This window comes from Psittacula echo, assembly GCF_963264785.1.
Source record: "Psittacula echo genome assembly, chromosome: 3".
Classification (NCBI taxonomy): Eukaryota; Metazoa; Chordata; class Aves; order Psittaciformes; family Psittacidae; genus Psittacula; species Psittacula echo.
The window spans coordinates 18581385-18603421 of NC_137736.1; the positions used below are offsets into that span (position 1 = coordinate 18581385).

At 45.2% G+C, this 22037-nt stretch overlaps 2 protein-coding genes across 11 annotated transcripts in view; one reads left to right on the forward strand and one right to left on the reverse strand.

The window, feature by feature from the left end:
• The window catches only part of LOC308219433 (uncharacterized protein), a 41969-nt gene extending 27322 nt beyond the window's left edge, over positions 1–14647 (reverse strand). For 5 of the 10 annotated variants that reach the window (XM_080614374.1, XM_080614372.1, XM_080614375.1 and 2 more), the window contains exons 1-5: positions 14514–14596; positions 12665–12992; positions 5845–6058; positions 5406–5642; positions 4381–4662 (exon numbers count right to left, since the gene is read on the reverse strand). The gene's annotated coding sequence lies outside the window, so the exon portion shown is untranslated. Of the gene's footprint in view, positions 1–2075; positions 2185–3574; positions 3707–4380; positions 4663–5405; positions 5643–5844; positions 6059–12664; positions 12993–14513 lie in introns of those variants that run through there. The other 5 variants (XM_080614373.1, XM_080614376.1, XM_080614367.1 and 2 more) reach the window with 5 other exon arrangements.
• Positions 389–21051, forward strand: LOC308218947 (uncharacterized protein; the record flags this gene model as incomplete). Its single annotated transcript, XM_080613486.1, has 4 exons — positions 389–443; positions 14600–14818; positions 18137–18223; positions 18602–21051. The coding sequence occupies 4 exons, from the start codon at positions 389–391 to the stop codon at positions 19519–19521; spliced, it is 1281 nt and encodes a 426-aa protein (XP_080469612.1). The 3' UTR covers positions 19522–21051.
• Between the last annotated feature and the right edge of the window lie 986 nt (positions 21052–22037).

A 22037-nucleotide genomic window follows, 5' to 3' on the forward strand; every position in this document is an offset into this window, starting at 1 on the left:
CAGACACCTGTAAGCCTTTCTTTCCTAATCCAAGTCACCTGGTTAGTGCAACACACATCTACAGTTCGCACAACTCAGCACTTTCTGAAGTGAAGCAAATCTGAAGTAGTAGTCAGGGATTTGACTGTTTCTCAGTCAAAGCCTATCCTCACTGAATTCTCATAGATAAACAGCACAACCAGCTCCTTCCCCCCCCCAAATACCCAATAACGGTTTAAAGAGCTCTCTCACCTTGAAGACTCATAAGCTTACGCCATAGACTAGAAGGTAAACCTGGATTTTGCCTTCAGACAGATTATTTCTGTTATAAGCCTCAATGTGAGATAGCAGGTGATTCCCTTCAATAAAACACATTTCCTTTCTGAGCAAAGTAGGAGGAGCAAGAGCTATGAAGACAGGGAGTTACTACCCCGACTACTTTGAAATTCAACAAGAATATTGTGGTCAGTTTTGAAAACCAAAAGAAGGATGGGACACTGTAGACTCCACAGCAAAGCAAGAATGACCCTGCAAGAACAAGATGAGAAAGGGGCTGGGTTTGGGTTTTTTTCCCAATGAAGAAGGGCCATCAGAAAGTGGGACTGTAATCACAGTCATCTGTTGGCTCTGAAGAGACACCCACAATGTGTCTTGCCCAAAGCAGGGTTAGAATACAAAGCCACAGATTTTACCAAGAGAAAGAACATGTACTAAGATATAGTCAAACAGCAAAAGAGGTTACATAAACAACCCTAGTTCATAATGACATCAAGGAACACCTTTTTAGTAATAACACCACCCTTTTATTCTACAATCTGTAAAAAAGATATTTTATGAAACATACAAGCATCATCTTATAACCAAGATAAAGCCATCTTAAAATTTACTAACACACCATTTAAGATAAAATTTAGCACAGGCATCACAGAAAATATGTCTAATTACCAAGGCTGTTCATTAATGGCAATTACATATATGGCTATACCCATATGCTAGCAATGTTCTGTTTTCTTTCCTTTTCTTTCTTCCTTCTAAAACAACAGTTCTGAAATTAAACCGCTGCATGTTCCCACTCCCTAATACAGTTTGAAATAACTTCTACCTAAGCAAACAACAGAAGTAAAATCATGCTTAAACATACCAATTTAAACTGTTTTTATTCACACCATATGCGTTAAATGAAGGGTGACACAAACTACCCATGTCCACTGAGCTGTTAAGCTGTTTGCCCCATTCCCCTGTCCATTCAGTCAGAAGTATGGATCGCCCAAGGAGAGGTGGGGACTGAGGCCAGAGCCCTGATCTGGCCTCCAGAAATCCATGAGGTTCTTTTCTTTACACAATGACATCTCTTAGTGGAAGCAAAGAGAAGCCGGGGGTGAACTCTCTTCAGGGTTAACTACAATATCTGCTTTCCAAGGAGTTCCTCATGGGTTCTCCTAGAAGACCTTCAGCAGAGAAAAGAGAAGGGCATCAGCTCTGGAAAACAAACTGATCCACAGAGAGGTTTGTCTTCAGGATTCCACCAATCCTTCAAAGTGAACAAAGAATCAGATTTATGTGAGGAACAGCAGAATTGCAATACTATCTCAAAGCCAGCTGAGAGAGAAGGGAGGCGCTCACCCTAAGCCCCAGTCCCACTATGTCATTGCATACACACAGGGCTGGTTTACTCATGGCCAGGTCTTCAAGAGGTATATGGAAATGGGGGAGATGACAGAACCCTGGGCGAGCGCTGGCCTGCAGAACAGCATCAATGGATGTGAGTGCTTGCAGCAACTCCTCCATATCAGCCACCCCTTCCTGCCTCTTGCCTGCACAAAGCAGGATGCGTGTAGTCACAGCAGGGCTCAAGCACAGCACAAGCTGCCCACAGACCTGCAGGACCTCCTTCAGCCCCCACCACCCCCATGGGCAGAGGAGCACAGCCCCAGCAGATGCTGGCTCTTGCTCAGAGCTTCACAGCTCCAGAGCTCAGGCCTTTCCCACAGCCCCTGGGGAAAGATGTGGGTCTAAGTGTGAAGGACATGGTGGCACCCACAAGTACAGCCTGAGCAGCCTCTTGTAGGAAGTGGCACAACAGGGAATGCTTCTACCTGGACAGCCAAGCACTTTGGGACACCAGGGCATCACTGCCACTCTTTCTCCTCTGTGTTCAGCTGGTGGGAGCAGGGCTTCAGGCCAACAGCTCACTCCTGTGCTGGCATCTGCCAGGAACACTGGGCAGAGCCACCCAAGCATTCTGGGTAGAGCTAAATGCGGCTCTGCATGACCAGAGGTACGGAAGGGTCTGAGCTTTAGCTCCACTGGCAGCTCAGTCCCTGAGCACAGCATAGGGGAGCACAAACACACTGCCCTAAGCCTGAGCACAGAAGCCCTGTGTGGGCAGTATCACGTCCTCTGCCTCAATCTGAACTTTGCTTACCACTCAGTGAACAACTCAATGGGAAATCCTGTTAAAGCTCTTCTTTACTGCAGGAATTCCTTCCTAATGTCTAATCTAAATCTACTGTCTTTCAGTTAATTAATGCTTTTATAGAAACTGAAATTATGAGCTAACTTCCCTTCATGTTATACAAAAATGCTGTATTGTTCTTAACATTTTAGCCATCTCTAAAGTGGAAAAGATTAAATTATTAGTCTCCCTCCATCCAATTCCAGCTATTAAGAGAGAGCTCCCTCCTGTGAAGCATTTCATGCTTGCACTTGCAAACACAGTACTGGGGAATCTTGGAAAAATTGCTTACTTATGACTTTAAGAGGCCCTTTGACCTGTAGCATGAAAGCAAATACATTTTGAATTGGCTGAATATAGAAATAAGGTCATGGCAGGGGGGTGGAACTAGATGAACTTTAAGGTCCCTTCCAACTCAAACCACTCTGTGATTCTACGATAGTTTACTCTCATTCAGGTTTTGCTTTGTTTACTTGCTTTTGCTTCTGACTATCTTGGAATTTGGAGACAGAAAAATAGGTCAGCTTGTCAGCTGTTGCTGGGTTAGCTTCTTTGTTGCTTCTCAGCAAATCTTTCTTCCTTTGCTCAGTAGGGTTTGCACCACCTAGTCCCTGCACAAGATTTTCATAATTTTCTTGAAGGAAAAATCCCCCACATTTAATTGAAAACAAATTCAGACTGTGGGCAACAACAAAGAGGGAATTCAGACGACAGCTCCTGGGCTGACTTCTGCCTGCCTTCCTTTAGACACTTCTATGTCCCACCTCCAGATGACAAGACCTCTCAGCAGATGACACAAATAAGGAAAAGGGCAGCTGCTGGGACCTCCTAAGGCCACAAGTCCACTCTGCAGACAGACAAGACCAGCTCTGACACTCCCAGCACATGGCCTTGGCAGCAGGTAGGGCTGAAAGTCCTCACATCAATGTCAAAAAGCCTCAAGCAGCCAGTCCCTGCTGAGCCACATGCTGCCTCCGGCACTGACCACAGCGTAAAGCTGAAGCCTGCTCTTCTTAACCTAACTCATAAGAGAAGCTGCACTGTCAAATACTCCCTGAAAGATAAAGAACTGAATCTACATGTGACTGGCTATTTAAATAGGTTTTCTGTATTTTGAAAGTGTTGAATAGGATATCTTACCTGACCTTTCTTTGTGCTTCTGAAAACGCCATATCAGTGCAATCGAGACAGTAGTAATTACAACTCCTAGTGATACTATGAGAATATAGAACAGTACATAAACAGCATCTCTTCTGAACGTCTCCTTTTGTTCTACAAGGAAAATTCAGTTATAAGAAAACACTGTGCCTTCATCCTGCTGTACCGTGTTAGCTTTACTGATCTTTATTTTTATAACATCCTGTAAGTAGGATGTTGTCAGAAGCCAACTTCTAAAGTTAAAGGTTGCCTCCTTCATTTTCTCTAAGGATTTTACAACCAAAGGGTCTCTTTCCACAAAGCAAATACGGAGCCTGTAACACATGACACTGGGACAGACCTGAGACAACAGCCCGGCTCATTGGCTGCTCTTTCTGCCTTACACCACTGAGACACTTGTAAGGTGTGACAAGAACAGGCGGTGAAGACATGCTCACGCATTTTACTATCACTGTGTGATACTCAGGTACTCTTGTAAGCCTCTCTGTATTACAGAAAAATCCAAAGGGTACATCAGCCTTGGGTTCCAGGGTAGCAGTGCTCACACCATTTCATTAGGAAGCTATGATTTCACTACCCAGAGCTGAGCTGGCCCATGAACACAAGACCTGTTGTCATTAAAAGAAGAGGCAAGCAGGAAATGTGACTTATTTAACTAATTGTTTTTCTCTCTCAAATGTGGCCCTTGCACAGCAAAAAGACTAATATTAGCCCAACCCAAAAAGACACCATTTGCAAGGCCACCTACTTAACATATATCATCACACACACATTGCACGCTGACTTACTGTTCAGTTTCAGGTTAAAGTTTCTTGACGCAAATACACGCCATCCTGATCATTCTGCCACATACTCTCCCTCATCCTCCCATTGCATGGTGCAATGGCTCAAGCTGCCATTGGGGAACACATGGGCTCTGCTGCAGTAGATGACAAAGACGTTTGCTTCCTGTCTTATCTTGGCCACTCGCAGGTTGCCTTTCCTCCATGTGACCTCGATGTACCTGGCTGATTGCAGGCAGTGCAGATCAAAAGTAACACAGTCACCTACAAGCCCTCTGACAAGGTGCCCTGTTGAAAGACAGTATGTGTATTTACTTGTGGGATGTACAGGATATCATACATATTTGCTCTTTGAAATCTCTTACTACCTTGGCAGCATTTCCACACAGGCTTACAAGTTATCTACCAGGAACCTGCATATAGCCAGAGTTTACTTTCAAGAAGGCAGATTCCTAACTAAGTCCCTGAACCTTGAGAAGGTCCACTTCTTTGTCATGCTGGGAAGCATTTTACTTGGATTTGATTTAGGAAGGGAGAGTCCTACTGGGAGGTCACACAACACAGCAAGAATGTATTAAGAATCAGCATTCATCATATATATTAATGCCTAGGGACACATCTAGAATATTGTCTTTGATGCTAACCAAAACCCAAATAGAATGTTTTAACAGTTTCCCTACAAAACTGGATCCTGACATTTGAAACAGCTGCTGTGTCAGAAGCAGAAACAAATCCTATGTCTTTTGTCATAAGTTGAATTTGGCATGTCCAAGTTAGAAAATTACTGCAGTCTGAATGAAAATAACTCCACACAAATTATAACCGCTTGCTTCTAAAAAGCTAACTGCTTCTGGGCAAAGACTGTTTTGCCATGACAAGCAAAGATTCTATCAACATTGAAACCACCTGCCATAACATAGTTCAGTCACCTAGCTATTTCAAAATAAGATAGGATGCATCTCAAACAGCCTAAAACCTCTTGTTTGTCCATTCTAATGGACAAGAAGGGAAAAAAAATCTTCATTTCCTACCTGACAGACGTGCACTAACTAAAAGGTGCAAAAAATGAGTGGCCTCAAACAGCAGTGTCATCAGAGCCTGGTTTCTATTCCATGTTCTTGCATTCCTCTGGCTCAAGTCAGAGCTGGCACGTTCAAGTCACTGAAGCACAACAGATGAAATTGTCTTCAACATTCAAGGCTTGAGGGAAGGCAAGGTAGGCAGGCAGCCAGAGTGCTTTGCTGGGTACTGACAATATCAAGGGAGCACTGTAAGGAGAAAACTCATTCTCATCCTCTACTCCAGGCCACAAAATAAAGGAACTAGAATGAAAGGCGACAGGGGGTTATTCAGAAGAGAGAGCAAGTACTTATTTCTGTGCATGCTCTGGTAGCCCTGAAACGAAAAGCAGAGGGTGGTGTTGAGAGCGAAGAAAGCAGGAAAGCAGAACAACGCATAACTCTGACTAACCTTCTGCGCCATGGTACTCCTGAAGAACTATAACATCTCTAGGGCCGTGATGCCCAGAACAGGGAGGAAAGTCCTCATCAGCACTGTGGGTCAGACTTCCTGAAGGCTAAATCCAACTTTCAGTAAACCTTGCTGGACTGGTTTGACTTCAATGGCTATGTTAACACAGATTCCCAAATACAGGTCTGATTTTCCTAGCTGGTAAATTCAAGCACTGGATGAAGAGACAGAAAAAACAAGATTTGAAACTGTGTCTAAAATTAGCACTCAATAACTAAACAAGGAAGCTCAGTAAGAGCTCAGCACATTTAGGAGCTTAAATGATTGGGTATAAAAGTCAAACTAACATCTTGGTTTTAGACTTGTAACACAAGTGTAGATGCTAACTGCAAGTGTAACAAACCTTTAATCAAAAGTATAACATGCAAGTGTTCTCGTCTAGATCATCACATGAACTCCAAGAGAAAGGCAGAAGCTGCTAACTGTGAATACATAATCTATGCATCATAACATAATCGAGTAAGTTTCTGATCCAGGCAGCCCAACACAGAAAGACAAGGACTTCAAAGTAAGAATTTACACCCACCATGCACATGTAGCTGAAATTTACTTTGGCAGAGACAATGCTGAAAGCTGTTGCATACTACGGCTGTGTACTGCCCTGCATCCTCTTTCTCAACCACGTGGAGCCCCAATGTCCCATTACAGAATCACAGAAACCCAAGGGTTGGAAGGGACCTCAAAAGATCATCTAGTCCAACCCCCCTGCAAGAGCAGGGTAACCTAGAGTACATCACACAGGAACTTGTCCAGGCGGGCCTTGAATATCTCCAACGTAGGAGACTCCACAACCCCCCTGGGCAACCTGTTCCAGTGCTCTGTCACTCTCACAGTAAAGAAGTTTTTCCTGATGTTCACATGGAACCTCCTATGCTCCAGTTTACACCCATTACCCCTTGTCCTATCACTGGACATCACTGAGAAAAGCCTAGCTCCATCATCCTGACACTCACCCTTTACATATTTGTAAACATTGATGAGGTCACCCCTCAGTCTCCTCTTCTCCAAACTAAAGAGACCCAGCTCCATCAGCCTTTCCTCATAAGGGAGATGCTCCACTCCCTTAATCATCTTAGTTGCCCTGCGCTGGACTCTCTCCAGCAGTTCCCTGTCCTTCTTGAACTGAGGGGCCCAGAACTGGACACAATATTCCAGATGCAGCCTCACCAAGGCAGAGTAGAGGGGGGGAGAATCTCTCTTGACCTACTAACCACACCCTTTCTAATGCACCCTAGGATGCCATTGGCCTTCTTGGCCACAAGGGCACAGTGCTGGCTCATGGTCATCCTCCTATCCACCAGGACCCCCAGGTCCCTTTCCCCTTCACTACTTTCGAGCAGGTCAACCCCCAACCTGTACTGGTTCATGGGGTTGTTCCTCCCCAGATGCAAGACTCTACGCTTGCCCTTGTTGAATTTCATCAAGTTTCTCCCTGCCCAACTCTCCAGCCTGTCCAGGTCTCACTGAATGGCAACACAGCCTTCTGGTGTGTCAGCCACTCCTCCCAGCTTAGTGTCATCAGCGAACTTGCTGAGGGTACATTCAGTTCCCTCATCCAGCTCGTTGATGAAAATATTAAACAGCACTGGTCCCAGCAGCGACCCCTGAGGGACTCCACTAGTCACAGACCTCCAGCTAGATTCTGCCCCATTGACCACAACTCTCTGCCTTCTTCCTTTCAACCAGTTCTTGATCCACCTAACTACCTGATCATCAAGCCCACACTTCCTTAGCTTACCTATGAGGATGCTGTGGGAGCCAGTATCAAATGCCTTACTGAAATCAAGAAAAACCACATCTACCACTCTACCATCATCCATCCACCTAGTTACTCCCTCATAGAAGGCTATAAGGTTGGTCAAACATGACTTCCCCTTGGTAAAACCATGTTGGCTACTCTTAATGACCCCCCCATCCTTGATATGTCTAGAGATGGTGTCAAGAATAAGTTGTTCCATCACCTTTCCAGGGATGGAGGTAAGGCTGACTGGTCTATAATTACTTGGATCCTCCTTCTTGCCCTTCTTATAGACTGGCGTGACATTTGCCATCCTCCAATCCTCAGGCACCTCTCCTGTTTCCCACGACTTACTAAAGATGATGGAGAGTGGCCTAGCAATGACCTCCGCCAGCTCCCTCAGCACCCGTGGGTGTATTCCATCCAGACCCATCGATTTATAGATGTCCAGATTGCTTAACTGATCCCTAACCCAATCCTCATCTACCAAAGCAAACTGCTCCTTTATCCTGACTCCTTCTGGGGCTATAGGAATCTGGGGCCCCTGGGGAGAGTCTGCAGGAGTAAAGACAGAGGCAAAGAAGGCATTCAACACCTCTGCCTTCTTTGTATCCTCTGTCTCCAGGGCACCCACCTCGTTCAGCAGTGGGCCTATATTGCCTCTTGTGTTAGTTTTATCCGCTATGTATTTGAAGAAGCCCTTTCTATTGTCCTTAACACGACTTGCAAGATAGCCACAAATACGCTGGCCATGCCCACTGTTGCCATGCATCCAGCGCTGCAAGGATGCATTTCTCTTGTGCCAGCTGATCTGAAAAGGCTGCTTCAATTTGGGATAGTCAATGTCAAAAATAACACACTCTCCCATCTGTTGTTATAACATCACTGTGATCTGAAAGCACAGTGCACACAGAAAAAGGTTGCTACCAAACAGTTCAACATAATTATAGTCTTCAGGTTGAAATTCTGGCCATGACAATGGTTTGAGAACATCACCTGGGAGCTGCAAGTTAAGAGTGAAAATTGGGATTCACTTCCAAATCCAGCAACTGAAATGTTTGATCTCAAACTAATCACTAAACCCTGGCTTGTCCAAGTGCTATAGATTACACAAAGGTGGTTTTGTACTTGTCTTCCTCCTGAGCAGTTTCACAAAGCTCAAGTGAGAAATCTCTTTAAAATCCTGTAGAAGATTTTTGATGAAATAAAGGCACAAATGTCACAACCTGACACATGTCAAAAAGTATTCCTGACAGCTAATGAATCAGCCATTTTTATTCTTTGTAAATACAAAGACACAACTCACAACTGATGCTCAATAATATCTAATAAGCCAACTCTGTCAAATTATATTCGTTTTATTAGTATTATCTTGCTAGAGTTTATTACAGCACTCACTCAAACACTAAGAGGAAACTGTAAGCTTAATTAATTAATATTGCATTTTTAATAGCTTGGCTTTTTCATATTCCAAATATACTGAAATAATTCCATTAACTGAGGCCTTTTATTTCCCAATGGAATTACTTTCAAGCAGAAGCTACTCAACAGCAGCAAGTGCAGCAAACTGAAACACTTTGGGAACATGATTTTGTTTCAGCCCAACACTCAAATGTTGTGCTGGTCCTGCAGCTAATAAACCTCTAAGAATACTTCCCCACCAAAACAGATTTTCCATCCCAGTTTAGCATGAGAGCATGTTACTACTAGGGAATTATTAAGCATTAAATAGATTTTCTTACCTTCAAGAATAACAAGGACATACAATGCAGCCTGGAAGGTGAAAATAGGTAACGTTTCAGAAGTGACCTTTTTTTGCTATTATGTACACACTTCTTTATGGGCTTGTTCACCAGGAAACCTTTAAAACTCACTGAGATCCCTACTGAATGATATGGCTTGAATTAAGAAGGTGAGGAGAAATATTCAGCTTGGACCCAAACTCAGCAAGTACAGGGTCATAGAAGAGCATCCAAGAGCCTGAAAATGAAACTACTACCAGCTGACTCACACTGACTATCCAAATAACTGCTTGCTGTGGTTTGTACTTTTATAGAAACGAGAGAGATACCTCAAAGGTGACCATCTGAAAGACCTCAGCCTCAGTAAAAACATGCACTGCCATACAGTCAACAAGTCAAGCTCTCATCTGCAGACTTCACCAGAGAGCCTCTATAATCTTCATTGCTACCTTCACTGGATATGTGTTTGACTAAAAAATTTGGCTTTGTGGGTCATTTTTACTGCCTTGTTTCAGCAAATACGGAGACTACAAAAACAACAGCATTCTGAAAAAAACCAACCTATGATTACACATTCTAAAGAAAAGGGAGGAAAAACTGCAAACTAGCTTCTTTCACCACAAAAGCATTCGAATTAATAGCAAGAAACAAGCACAAAATCCAGGAAATAAGCCTAAAGCATGCACAGCCCTGCAGCAACTCAAAGATCCAAATGAATAGGGTGATTTAACGAAGCTAGATTCATAGCCAGATGTCTGTCTGTGCAGAACACCAAACATCATTCAGCATCAGAAGATCTCTGAAGGAGAGCAGTCACACGAAGAGTTACCATCTTCTGCTGTAACAAAGATGGACAGTGCACTGCCTTAGATGTGCCCTCGTCAGTATCAATCATGGTGGTCTGTAGCTAGACTGATTAAATGAGCTCCACAAGCAGTGCAGTCCCCAAAGACATCATTCATTTGACCTACTGCATATCCACCAGTGATGGCACAGGCCCTCTTCCTGCCTGCCACACCAAACCGGTGATGGTCCTTGTTATGCAGAAAAATTGCAGCATATATACTAGGTAGTAAGTGGCTGAGTCTTTACACAGCCCAAAACAGCAGCAAGGCTTGCTGAATAGTGGTACTTCATGGTTTAGCTATAGATTTATCCTCGGTTCAAAGTGGAAAGATGCTGACTTGCACCACATAAATACAGTTCAATTTCTGGGTCACCATTATCTCTGGGCAGATAAAGCATGTGCATGCAACTTCACGAACACAGTTTCAGTTAGAACTCATCAGCCAATTGGTTCCAATTGAAATGAAGCTGCAATGGGACTGGAAGCTGCTCACTGTTACTTTGCATAACACAGTTAACCTGATAAGGCTGATAAAATACACATTTAATCAAATAACCACATAAATATAGCTCAATTTCTGGATCAGCCATCACCTAAAATGAAGTAATTCAACACCACCAACTGCCTGAGGGAAAACATGGGGAAAGACTGACCCCTTCAGTACACAAACATCTTAATCCCCAAGTATATGAGAGCAAAATCTAGAAGACACATATGATTTAAATAGTTTGCTAGTTAGACAGTCTAAATCTTTTAACTTCCCTGTGCAGCCTGTTTACTCATACCACAGAAAGGGAGAATGCCTTTCGCAAGATGGTGGCAGGCAGATGCTTCTCTGTGCTGACAGGGTGGTGCCAAGGACTCATTTGACCCTTTGAGCCACCATTTCATGGCCGTGGCCAGTTCTGTGCTCTTTTACTTAGTCTTCCCTTAATATATCTGTAATTGAAGGACAAGGAGTAACTGACAACCCCTCCGACCCTTGTATCTGGGAATAACAGAGAATTTCCAAGTTGGTAATACAAAGGACACCTCAAGAGCTGTTAGCCACACAACTTGGCCATGTGTTTGCAACAACTCTGATGGCTGTTTTAGTCCCAGCCAGGTGTTCTTGAGTATCCTGGCAGAAAGCTCTTCTTTCTGCATCGATCTTTAAGGCTGCTCACAGACTTGATTCAATGCAAGAAGCTCAAAGCAGCAGTTACTAATGAGACACCAACATGAATACCTTAAGCTGGAATCCTCCCTGAGAACTGGCACATATAGTAGTCTGCAGAATCCTTGAAACACAATGAAGTTGCCCTGAGCTACCAAAAAATGGAACATGACAGAGTGATGCTGCTAAGCTGCTTAGCAGTTTGCTTGTTTTTCCCATGAGCACATTCCTAGATTGGGGCAGTTGCATTTTAGCGTTGATACAGCAACTGCTTGCTTTCCAGTTTTTCAATCAATCTGGTGTTAGTTTGCCTTCTTTCACTTTTTTTTTCCCTGAAATGTAATGGAGACATGGAGATACTCAGAACCTGACTATTCATGGTCCCGGTCAGCCTGCTCTGGCCGACCCTGCTTGAGCAGGGGGTTGGACTAGACAATATCGCGGAGTGCCTTCCAACTTCAACACTCTATGATTCTGTAATTCCTGTATCAGAAACTATTGGGGGGAGGGGTGGGGAAGTGTTTCAATACCCCACATTAAAACCAAGGGCTGTCAGTATCTTCTTGGTAAGCACTGCACTTAACTGTGCAGTGTAAACACGTACTCTTATCTAGGCTATAGAAAACTGTGTTGATGGAACTGAAATACTTGGAACAGAGTTTCCTGTCAAATGGGCTTGAAAAACAGTAAGACAGCAAACTGTTCCCTGTTTATTTCTCTTTTAGCAGCTGTGTGGCATATCAGTGCTCTACATAGGAGTGATTCATCTATCACTCTGCACCAAAAGCTCTTTCAGTGCAAGCAATCAATGGTTGATCAATACAGAAGTTTAAGAAACAATCTTCAGTGGGCAGCCACAATACTTCAACTGGAGTAAACTTCCTTCCTTTCAGGTGGCAGTTCTGCTGAGTGTAAATGAATTACTGTAAAGGCTGCTGGGTAGGCACAGCGTTCCTTTTGGCACAAAAGTACCAAAATACCTGTAAAGCTGAAAGTTAAGCATTGTGGGCTTTTTTAAAGACAAAATAATTTTAACACTAAAAGCATAGAACCTTTTAAAACTGATACATTGGCTTTGTCAAAACAAAAACTTCAGCTAGGTGAAGTTCAGAGTCATCAAACACTGAGATTGCTCTGAAGTAGTAAAAAACTGGAGCCAAGGCCTGACACAGTGGTGTTTCTGAATTAATGCAGCTATTTTGAAATGCAAGAACTTTGTTGATAATATCTATCTAGATTCAGGCAGTTGTATTTGAATAGTGATCCAGTTGGCTTACCATTGTTATCAACCCAGAGACATTTTGCTTCTTTTCCTTTTTCCTGAAATAGGGTCACATGACCCATTTTGTGCACTTTGTTGCTTTGTGCATTATTAACATAGCCAAACCCTCTTCTGAAGATTTCTCCCAGATTACCAACTTTTAACTACTGAATTGTCTGCAGGGTGCTACATGCAGGGTAACTGCAATTACCCACATCTTGGTCACACAACCACAGAGATGCTGATTGGAAGAGGCCTCTGAAGTCCAGCCTCCTCCTCAGAGAATGACTATTGCAGCAGCAGATCAGGTCACCCACGGCTTTGCCCCACCACTCTTCAAAAACCTGCAAGGATGAAGATCCAGCAACCAGGGTTACTTTCCTCTTTCAGTCTTCTGCATACATTTGTTCTTTGGTCATGAACATACTGATCTTCAACCCACCACACTTCTAAGAAAATGCTGTCTGCTACAGGCATGACAAGGACACAGCATCGTGCCTCTCAGTTGTGCTGTTTCATAAACTGATGGAGCTCTCTCTTCCCTTTCATGCCCATCTTACTTTTTGAAAGACCATTTCTCCCATCTGTCCACAGCCAGTGAAATTACAGACTGCCAACGTAATGAGCCCCTAGCAGTCATCAGTTCTTCAACAGAGTAAGTCTTTAATGCCAGTTGATGCTTAAACCTTAACAAACAAAGCCTCAGCATCGCACACCAAACCCCCTTCATTTCTCTTACTGCAATTCCCATTCCCTTTAGGACAGTCACTAAGGTTTCTGACTAATGCTAATCACTTGTGCCTTGCTAACAATGGCTTTAAGCGGAAAGGGAATCAGGTGGCTCTGAGGGTATTTTTCCACTTTGTTAGTAGGAAAGATTTCCAGGTTCCTGGAAACCCACTCCTTTCTGTGCCCTCACTGGGTCCTCATCTCACAGCCAGCCTGTTTTGTACCACTGCTAAGCACATACTATGTTTGGGTGTTTTAGCTCCTAGAAAGGCTGCATAACTTATCACCTTGGAGTAAGTGGTGGTGTGAAAAAAACACCACCCAAAAAGGCAGTGCATCTATCAGTTGGGACAGAGGGGCCAAGGTGAAAAGCTGCTTGGGATTTGTTGCCTCGTGCAGCATTATCTGCTGTCTCCTCCCTGCATCTGTAACCATATGGCTTCTCTGTGTTCAAACCCACTCCCATCAGTTCCTTGATAAGGTGGCAGGAAAACACAAATGTCACCATGACAAGAAAACAGCAAACATCCAGGTCCCCTACTGCATAGAACTTCTCTAACATCAGTGAGGGAAGAACTCATTTACACACCTGAGGTCTCACATTGCCTACCATATTTCACAAAAACACATGTACTCATCTACCTTCTTCCATCCAGGTATGAATTACATGGAGAAATTAAGGAGAACAGGCACTGTGTTGTAAAGCACTATGTACATATCTTTCCCCTGCGGAAGCTCCAAATGAGGCAGTAATTCCAAAACAAAGTGACTTCTATCTCCTCTCCCATCTTGCACACACACCATGATGTCCTCACATGGAGCTGCTCTGGGCCCTGTTTCCTACCAAAGACAAGTCCTACACATCCCACTTCATCTGCTTTCCTTCTGCCCTAAAGTTAACCTTGACAATGTGATGTCAAAGAACCTTACTGCAAATACAATAATCACAGAACGGTTTGGTTTGGAAGGAACCTTAAAAGATCAACGAGTTCCAACCCCTGCACAAGCAGAACACCTTCCACTAGACCAACTTGATTAAAGCCCCCTCCAACCTGGCCACCTGATCTAGGTTAAGCTAAATAGGGATTACAGAACAACTGTGCTGTTCGAAAACCCTGCGGCGGGCGGGCACCCACCTCTGGACAACAGCCTGCTGTGAGCTACTGGGTATCAGGCTTCGGAGCGGCTGGAACGGCGAGTAAGCTACGCCACCTCCTGCCAGGCCTCGCTTCCCCGAGGAAGCAGGAACTGGACACCCAGACGGGCGGCCCATGGCAGTGCAGCTCTCCCGCCCCCCCCGCGCAGAGCGGAAACGGTCAAGGCGGCGCTGCAGCTTCCTCCTCCGTCCCGGTAACGCCCTCCCTCCAGGAAGCGCCCTTTGCCCGGGGAGCAGGAAGCTGCTGCCGGCGCACGGCAGGGTGGGAGCGGGCGGCGGCGGCAGGTAGGCATGGCATGGCATGGCATGGCATGGCATGGCATGGCATGGCATGGCGTGGCACGGCACGGCGGGGCCGGGACTCCCGACACCCGCTGCGCTGGGGAACGGGGCGGCACCGGGGAGCCGGGATGGGGTGCCCTAGCCCACGCGGGGCTGTGCCGCGCAGCTCCTGGAGGAGGCCAGCCGCACCGGGAGCCGGGTGTGAGGCCCCCGTCAGAGTCTTTGTCTTTGGCCGTGTGCAGGAAGGAACAGAAAGAACCTCTCCCAGAGGAGAAGCAAAAATGCAGCTCGAAGAAGGGGAGGGCCGGCTCACCCCTGTTTCAGGGAGGCTCTGATGTAGTGGTCACCCTTGTCTGCTCGCTTCCCTTATCTGCTATGCAGCTTCTCCTCTCCATCCTCCTGCCGGCGAGCAGAGGCCGGTCCCTCCCCGTTTTCCACCCAGTGCTTCTTATGGCTGTTACAGGCAGGAAGCTTTACACTCCTGCCACTGCCTTGTTCCCCAAAAACTACACCACACTTGCTCCCCACACACCGTTGGAAGTGCCCCGGCAGGGCACCCCACAGAGGCTCTCACCTGCCTGTGCTTCAGCACCCCTGGCTATGCTCAGGGTTGAGCCGGCACAGGCAAGCACTGCAGGTTATGAGTACGTATGGTACAGGGAAAGGGGCTCTCGTAAAACCCAAAAGAAACGCATGCAGCTACATAAGTAACTGTTGGCTGTGATAATATCTTCACCTTTTGCTTTTTACTGCAAGCATTATCTATCCCAGATAATAGCTGGGAAGAGGAAGATCTGAACACCTTGTTCTGGATTGCAGGTTTCTGCTATCATGCCTGGAGTGACCGTGCAGAGAGTGCGTAGCCACCGAGGGCACTGCAGGAGCATGAGAAGCTGCAAGTATGGAGATCTGCACTAGGATGAGTCCCATAACCTCCACAGCTTGGTACAGCCATGGCAGGAATGTAGAGCTGAGTAGTCACAAGAGAAAATAAGTACCCAAGGTAAAGAACATAAACTGTAGGAGCCAGCTACAAAATCTAGATAATACTATTGCAATACTAAAGCCAAGGCTGCAGGAACAGCACAGGGGATTTGCAGTTGCCTTGCTGGAGGCCCAAATTAGATACCCTTCTGATGCTGTTTTAGTAAAGTTGTGGATGGTGCCTGCAGGAGCCCCACACACCCACATACACAGATGTTGTTCCCATCTTGGTTCCCACATTCAAGCAGTAATGCAGTACGCCCAGGGATATGCTAGTAAGGGATGAAATCCCTGAAAGAAGAACGTTCCCTCTGTTGATAATGTTTGTCCCTTCCTTTCACAGGGACATGACTCTGATTGTGGGAAAAGGACAAAACTCTTCCTTGCTCCAGACCAGCCTGTTAATTGTATTTGGGGTTATCTGCTTTCTGCTGAGCTGCTGTAGCAAACCTGAGCATAGCAGCAACCCAAGCCAGGAAATCTTTCCAGGGTCACAAAGGAACTCTTCTTTCTACCTTGTCTGCTTGCATAGATGTTTCCCTGGGTGGCAGCTGTTGGGCATTTGTTAGATGTTGAAATGCTGAGGGCTTTGTTCTCCCAAAGTTGAGGTTTGCTGACAGCTTTTGGAGGGAAGCTCTGCTCTTTGAGGTCAGCTGCCTGGAGGGAAAGTCTGTGTATGGACATGATTTTGACTCCTCCAGCTTTGGAGTGGGGCTGTCTTGGTACATACCACGTAAGACAGCTTGATCTGGCTTGTGCTGGGCTGTTGCAGCAAGGAGTCTCAATAGTGGCAAAGTCCTGAGAGCTGGAGGGCTGCAGAAAGCAACCTCCCTTCATGTATTGGCTTGAAACTGCTGGAAATGATCCATCTGCAGAGGTGGTCCACTTCAGCATTCAGCAGATATTTACAGTAGGGACTCAGATTATTAACTTTTAAGGCCTCTCTTCTTTTGCTAAGGCTTCATTTTTGTGTGTCTGATTATTATTTTTTTTTTCCTTTATGGTTCTGCAGTGCAAGATTGCAGTCTTTCTCTTTTGCGTGCTCCCTTTCTTTCTATCCAGCTTTGTCACATAGAATAAAAGACTTCAAGAGTGGTGGTTTTGTAATTGTAGGCATCCAAGGTCTCAAACTGTTCCCTTCATCTGAGTTGTCTTCTTGGTTCTGGCACTGTCTAATCCCTTATCACCCACTACCTATTGTAAAGTAGCTGTTGGTGAAGGATGGAATGGTCCAGGAGCAGGTACCCATCAGTCTGCAGCATTGGTTTGCACCAGTGGCCATCTGTCCAGTTAGTCCATCCCATCTGGAGCTCAGCTAGCTGTCCAGAGGTATCAGTTGTCCAGAGAGATTGGTAGCTTGAAGCAGAGTTCAGGGGGTGTTTTTGAAGTGATACAAACTAGTAAGAACCTATAAGTATTAAAAGGGGTGGGGGAAAGCATTGTCTTTAATGCTTTGAAAATATTCCCATAAGTGATCTCGGCTTTAGCTGTGATGCCATCAGCCTCTGGTCCTACATACACCCACGTGGTATCCTTTCCCTGCGATCTTTCATTCCTACTTCTTAATATAAAGTGACTATTTTCTCTGTTCTGCATGATTTTTTTTCCTGCAGCAACTGCTAATGCTTGTCCTCTTGATACTAACTGCTGTTGCTTACTGTTTGGCTGGCTTTGGCCTTAAAATAGGAAATCCTGAAGGAAAAGTTCTCATCTTTGGTGCTGACAGTGTTTTTAAGAGCACCCTGCCCAACAGCTGCAACCATGGCGGTTGTTGGAGCTCAGTAGGGATGCCAGGCTGGAGACCAACAGAATCCAGCTAAAGTAGACAAGATATCATATTGCCGTCATGTTTTGTTGGGTTTTGCTGCCTCAGCCTGAGACTCTTGAAAGAGAAGAAAGAGATGAGGTAGCAAGTAAGAAAATCAGGTTCTGGTGACTAAAGAAATTTAAAAATTTCCATTTAAAATAATCTTAGGAGAGTAATGAGTCTTTTGGCTGTCATTAAAGAACTGTAAGTATGGCTTGGCTGGGTTTTGCTTATTGCTTACACTGGTATCTAGCATTGCTGTCAGCCAGTTCTGAGTCCAGTACGTCTGGTCTATGTCCTAACACTTATCATAAGAGAGGCAACCTTGAATCTCCTCTAAGGCAAGTCTCTAACTCTTGGTACCTCAGTAGCATACAGAATGTCCATAAATGTTGTTGCTCAGTTGACTTCCTTCTTTCAGGCAACCACTCTGCTTGCTGTCCATATTCAGAAGGGGCAGTAGGTTTTCAGACACATGAAAAGCTCTTGCTGAATATTCGACTAAGATTACTTTTGTTTGCTTTTGTAAGGATTCCTGATTGCTGAACCTGATGTAACTGCACAGATGGACCAAGGAGAAGAACAAGATCATGAGGTCTCAGAGGAGACACACATGGGTGAGGAATAAGTTAGATAAGATTATAAAGACAGAGCAAGTAAAATGCTTTTTGAACTGCTTCAGCAGCCATTTTATTTCATGCAGCTCATATTGAGATCTCTTTTCCCCTCAGGGCAGGCAGACAGCCTTTGACAGCCTGCTGTTAAGAGTATGTATAGGAAGACAGGGTATTAGGAAGACAAGATGTGAAGATTTCTTGGGGGCAAGGAGACACCTGTAGCATAGCCTTTGGCTCTACTGTTTGTGGCATGTCAGTCTTCCTTTTACTGCTCCTCGTACACAGTGCAGATCAGGCTTCCTAGGGTAACAGCTTGCCCGTTCTCTGCTGTGCCACTCCCCACCAAGAATCACAGTTACAGTTATACTTTTTTTCCAGATGATGAGCTAGGTCCCCTTCCAGATCACCTTGCAAGCACAGATCTGCAGGATGTGTTGGCAGCGGGATCCAGAGGAGGAGAGGAACAGCTGGGGAACAGCCGTGGAAGTGGGCATGATTCCTCAGGGGTTCAGCAAGGTGGCTGTGGGGAAGAAGGGGTGACTAAGCCACCTTCTTCTAATATCAGCCTGGTAAAAAGACAGGACAGAAGGACATCAGCAGTCTCACAGCGCACTCCTTGTGCAGAGCGACCCACCATCTGCTCTGAGTGTGGCAAGGGCTTCAGTCGGAGCATCCATCTCATCCAGCACCAGCGAATGCACACTGGGGAGCGCCCGTTCTTGTGCAGGGAGTGTGGCAAGGGCTTCAGTCAGAGCTCCCATCTCATCCAGCACCAGCGGGTCCACACAGGCCAGAAACCCTACACCTGTGCTGAGTGTGGGAAGAGCTTCAGCCAGAGCTCTAACCTCGTCAAGCACCAGCGCATCCACACCGGGCTCAAGCCCTACATGTGCAGTGAGTGTGGCAAGATCTTCAGTGACAGCTCCACCTGCATCAAGCACCAGCGCATGCACACAGGCGAGCGGCCCTACAAGTGCCTAGCCTGTGGGAAAAGCTTCAGCCAGCACTCCCACCTCCTTCAGCACCAGCGAACCCACGACGGCATCCGGCCTTACGCCTGTGGGCAGTGTGGCAAACGTTTTGGGCAGAGCTCTGATCTCATTAACCACACTCGTACCCACACTGGTGAGAAGCCTTACAAATGCAGCCAGTGTGGCCGGGGCTTCAGTGGTAACTCCAACCTCATCAAGCATACCCGTATCCACACTGGGGAGCAACCGTACCACTGCATCCAGTGTGGGGAGAGCTTTCGTTTCCAGCCCCAGCTGGTGCGCCACCAGAAGCACCACACGGACTAGCTGGTGGAGTGGAGAAGGTTTTGTGGGCCACAGGCAGCTACCTGGTGTTGGGAAGATGCACAGCTGCTCCCTAGACATCTCATATGGGACATGAGTTTTGTGGAAGGGAGCCCTCAGAGCCTTGTCCCCTTGTGTTCTGGGTAACTGAGCACTGTTCGGGTAGTTGAGCAGAGGGAGGCTGCTGCAAAACAAGCTACGTTCACTGTGGTGCAGTGGTTGTTCTGAGCCCCTCTTTTGGGGATGGGGAGAGGAAAGGTGCTTATATGGTATGGTATATTCAAGGCCAGAGAAGAGAACATAGGACCAGTATCTTTCTCTGTTATTTCTAGCAGGGAATGATTTTTATCCCAGTAAAAAGCTAAAATCTGTACCTGTCTGCTGTACAAGGTTTGCTGTAGAAGCTGCCTGGGTTTTACCACATGGTAAGGCCACAGCCTGGGATGATCACTCCCTTTAGAATCTGCATTTCCCACTTACCAGTGGTCTTGGTTTTGGGTGATGTTAGTACCTATTTATTTTAAAACCCCACAAGACTGCTCAGCATACATGTGCTTTCTTGGGATGTCATCTATGGAGCAGTATTTTTGCTGGTTGTATGGTTGTTAAATTGACAGTTCCACAAATGAGAGCTTACTCCTCAGCAGTAATTAAGTAAATTAACATCCTTATGGGTATTTCTCTCAGATTCTTGTTTAGGTGCTTTTGTGGGTGGCACTTTATGAATGTTTTTTATAAGGCTCGTAAAAGTATTTAGGATTACTTTTTTAATTGTGGTCTAATTGTCAGTTGATAAGCAGAAGGATGACATTTGAAAAATAAGCTATGTCAAACTTTGATTTTATACTAAATGTTAAACATTTTTTCCTGCATAGAACTTTTTAACTCAAACACTATGGTTTTGTGTAGTTACTGATTATGAGGAGGTAATTATGACACTGATTTCTAGAATTTGGGTGATATTTTTGCTAGTGGTTTCAACATCTTCAAATAATGACTTTCTAAGAAATCTGGGGAAGTCAGGATTCTAAGAAAGCAGAAGGAACTGACCTCTGAAGAGATCTTCACTGGGAGAAGGAGAATACTACTACTGGGAGTCTGTCCTTAAAAGAAATCCTCTCTCAGGCAACTGCTTGGTATGGGGGAGGAGAGGGCTGGCAGTAATAACAAAGATGTTAATATATCTAGCACGGAAGAACTTCATGTAATGAACATGGCAGTGTATGCTGAAATGCCTGTTCCACCCACAGAGCCAAACAGAAGAAATTACAGTATGCTTTAGGCAAGAAAATGAAGTGATAAAATCTGTTGTGCTGTGGAGTTCTTGTTTTTGGCATCCCACATAGGCCTAATGCTAACAATGAGCTTTCACATGGAGGTGAGCTCCCGGATGGGGGAAATCACTAACGGCAAAGAGCACACCAGCTCAAACAGCACAAGATTCCTTCAAGCAAGCTGTGAACAGAAGGGATGTGACTGGAATGACTGGCTGAGTAATGTGGATACATCCATATGTCCCTTAGCCACCAGCTGCTGTCATAGAGGGCACAGCTTCATGCTCCATTGGCAGTAGATCTGCTTTAAGTCATTTGCTGTCACTCTACTCCCACCTTCTCCCCTAGAGCCTGAATTAATACAGCTGTGCTAAGTAACTGTTGACACAGCTGTGCCCTAGGTCAGATCTGTAAGATGATCTAGTTTTTTTAAATGGCAGGCTTTGGAGAGTTCATTGTAAGCTGCATTCATCCAATCTAGGCCACAGCCTCACAAGCAGCCCAGTAGACACATAGCTCCTGCAGGTCCTGGTGACCAGCATTGTTCAACTGCTCATCCTTCAGGAGCAATCAGACTTACTGAATGTGGACTGTTGCAAATGATTTTACTATAGAATATAGTACGCTAATACGTTTTGCAGAGCAGATGATCAGGGACCAAGCACCCAGGTTAAATCCCTGGGGCTTATATTATGCACTAGTGTAGGTATAACCTAAGAGCACCAGTCAGCTGAGTGAGATGAGCAATATTCATACACCATTTCTGTCTTGACATTTCACATGCTGAAGCACATCAGCGTGTTCCCCTTCGCTTTGCTCCTGTGCTTGTATTTAGTTCTTATCTACAGGCAGCTGTTTTCCTTTTCTCCTCCAGGCTCTCACTACCAACTGCTTTGCAAAAAAGTGTCCTCCCTCATTAGTTTAAACAGTTTGCCTGATATTTTGACCATGGCTTCTTTCTGGTTTTCCCATGAATCAGTGTCACTGAAGTACTCAAACAGGAAATCAGTTAAGATCAGCTGCAAGGGCTGCTTCTGAATTGATTTGTCTGCAAGTAAAGTTGTGCCACATCCAGAAGTGGGTGCATCTCTGGTCTTTCCAGAAATACTGGGACACTACCCCTTCTCTTCCTTTCAAAGGTCTTTGCAGTAGTACAAAACTCGGCTACTGCTCTTCAAACGCATTTTGAAATACATGCTGCACATGCTTGAGCATTGAACTTGTAGACTTGGAATTAATTTGAAA